General features: G+C 53.2%; 1 protein-coding gene across 1 annotated transcript in view; it reads left to right on the forward strand.

Moving 5' to 3' along the window:
- The first annotated feature begins 1,119 nt into the window (after positions 1 to 1,119).
- Positions 1,120 to 2,500, forward strand: part of LOC142882492 (GDNF family receptor alpha-1-like) — a 6,473-nt gene continuing 5,092 nt past the window's right edge. Inside the window, exons 1-2 of the mRNA XM_076017252.1 lie at positions 1,120 to 1,169; positions 1,251 to 1,410. Coding sequence (XP_075873367.1) covers positions 1,120 to 1,169; positions 1,251 to 1,410 — 210 coding nt within the window. The remainder of the gene's footprint in view (positions 1,170 to 1,250; positions 1,411 to 2,500) is intronic.

The raw sequence follows: 2,500 nt of genomic DNA on the forward strand, positions 1-2,500 counted from the left end.
AGAGTTTCACTGCCGCGATGATCCACTGCATGGATGGATGGATGGTTAATGATGGTGGATGGATGGAGGGATTGATGATGATGAATAGATGTTGGACGGTGATAATGGATGGATGGATGGATGATGGATGGATGGATGGATGATGGTTAATGATGGATGGATGGATGGATGATGGAGGGATTGATGATGATGGATGATGGACGATGATAATGGGTGGATGATGGTTAATGATGGATGGTGGATGGATGGATGATGGTTAATGATGGATGGTGGATGGATGGATGATGGTTAATGATGGATGGATGAGAGGCATGTCTGGTACCTCAGGGACTTTGAAGGCTCCAAAGGTCCAAAAGTCCTCTTTCTGTGTGTTCTCTGTAATCAGCAGTGTCCTGGTTTGGATTGTCTATTTTTACAGAAGGGCTTTTAAGCGGCCTGATGGAGGCAGCGGTGGCGGTGGCAGAAGGAGGAAGAGGAAGAGGGGGGAGGAAGAGGGGGAGGATGAATTCCGCCGAGCTGTGGACGCTCGGCTGCGTTCACTTTCAGCCCCGCAGGTCAAAGACGGCAAATCAAAGCATCAGAACCTCTCCGTGTCTCTTTCTTTCTGCTCGACGTGCTGAGCAGCTGGCGGCTGTTTGGACGGGTCGACGTGGATCTGAAGCTGCGCTCTGATTGGCACCTCAGTTTCATCACGTGTCCTCACTGGTGGCCCGGGGCTCCGCCTCTCCTGTGGTTTTATGGTTTTTACGTTTCACTTTAACTTTCCTTCAAAGACGTCTCACACACACACACACACACACACACGGTGAGGGTGAGCAGGTCTAACTGGGCCTGCAGGTCAAGATCACACATTGGAAATGTGCAGCTTCAGTGATGGACCATCACAGGGACCTCCAGGACCAGCTGGTTCTGGATCTTCTGAAGCTCCAGAACCAGCTGCTCCTGGATCTCCAGAAGATCCAGGAGCACCTCTTCCACGACCAGCTGTTCCATGGTGCCTATAGCTATCCAGAGCTAGCTGGTCCTGGAGCTTCAGAAGATCCGGGACCAACCTTTCCCAGATCTCCCCTGAACCTCTAGAACCAGTTTGTACTGGATCTTCTGAAGCTCCTTAACCAGATGTTCCTGAAGTACCTGCTGGTCCTGGATCCCCCGGAGCTCCAGAACCTGTTGGTCCTGGATCTTCTGAAGCTCTAGAGCCTGTTGGTCTGAAGCCCCTGCTTTGTCCTGGACCCCCCCTGGATCTCCAGGTGCCAGAGTCCCAGGCTCTTCAGCACCACAGAGAGCGACGGCAGACAGAATGTGAAGGTGTTGGAGTGTTTTGGCCGTCACGTTGATGGATCGGCTCCTGCCCGCCACCGCCGCTGCAGATCGATGGTCTCGGCCAGCCAACAGCAGCGGCCGCTGCAGGTTAGTCATGTGATTGAGACGTGGGGAGGTGGGCTCGGGTGCCGGAGGGGCGCGGGTGGCGGGGGGGGGGCGGTCAGCTGTCCCTGTAAACAAGGAGGATTGAGTCGTAACAGCTGGAGGTGACGGCGACGCCCCCAGCGGAGTTCACCTCCCACTTCCTGTTCCAGCCGCAGGCTGTAAAAAGCCTCCCACACCTGGAGTTGTTTTTTCAAACTCATCCACCAGGACAAACTGTCACAGAAAACATTCTCACTGACCGTCTGCACTCTTACACTGTTTGCCTCCGTGTGGAGAGGAGGACAGACGGCTCGTCCTGGGGTGGGCACTTCATTTTTAGACATTTGACTTTTGTTCCCGACAAACATACCAAAAAAGGAGAGAAATCGATGGATGGATGGATGGATGGATGGATGATGAAAGAAAGATGGAGGGACGGGTGGATGAATAATGGATGGTTGGATGATGGAGGGATGGATGATAGAGGGATGGATGGATGGTGGATAGATGGATGGAGGGATGGATGATGGATGGTTGGATGATGGCTGTCTCTAATTGGATGTCGGTGAGCGGCGCCTCCTGCAGTGCTGGAGGAGGATTTCTGAAGGCTGCTGCTGTTAAAAAAAAAAAAAAAAAAAACGAAAGAAAAGAGCTGCCAATGACGTGCAAGCGCTGGCCACGCCCCCTCTCAGCCCTCCCCTCCCCTTCTTCACTGCCGCTGCATCACCTTCCCACGGGCCACAAGACATTGAGTTTGTTAGTTTGTTTCCCTCTGAATTCTGGAACCTTGATTTCTCTTTTAAAGCAGCAGCAGCAGTAGCAGCAGTAGCAGCAGTAGCAGCAGTAGCAGCAGTGGCAGCAGCAGCAGTAGCAGCAGTGGCAGCAGCAGCAGCAGCAGCAGCAGCAGCAGCAGCAGCAGTCTGTGCTTCTCCACTTCCGACTCCAAATGAACTGCATTAAATGTCTCATTCTGAAAAAAAAGGGAAAAAAATCCCTCCCTTTCCTCTTCCCGCTTGTTCTTCAATTCACCGCCTCCATTAGCGCCGCCGCTGCCGCCGCCGCTCCTCGCACTTCCTGCGACAAACGGAGGAGC

The sequence above is a fragment of the Nelusetta ayraudi genome, unplaced genomic scaffold (genome assembly GCF_046127955.1).
Source record: "Nelusetta ayraudi isolate G7.1 ecotype Tasmania unplaced genomic scaffold, CSIRO-AGI_Nayr_v1 ptg000300l, whole genome shotgun sequence".
Taxonomy (NCBI): Eukaryota; Metazoa; Chordata; class Actinopteri; order Tetraodontiformes; family Monacanthidae; genus Nelusetta; species Nelusetta ayraudi.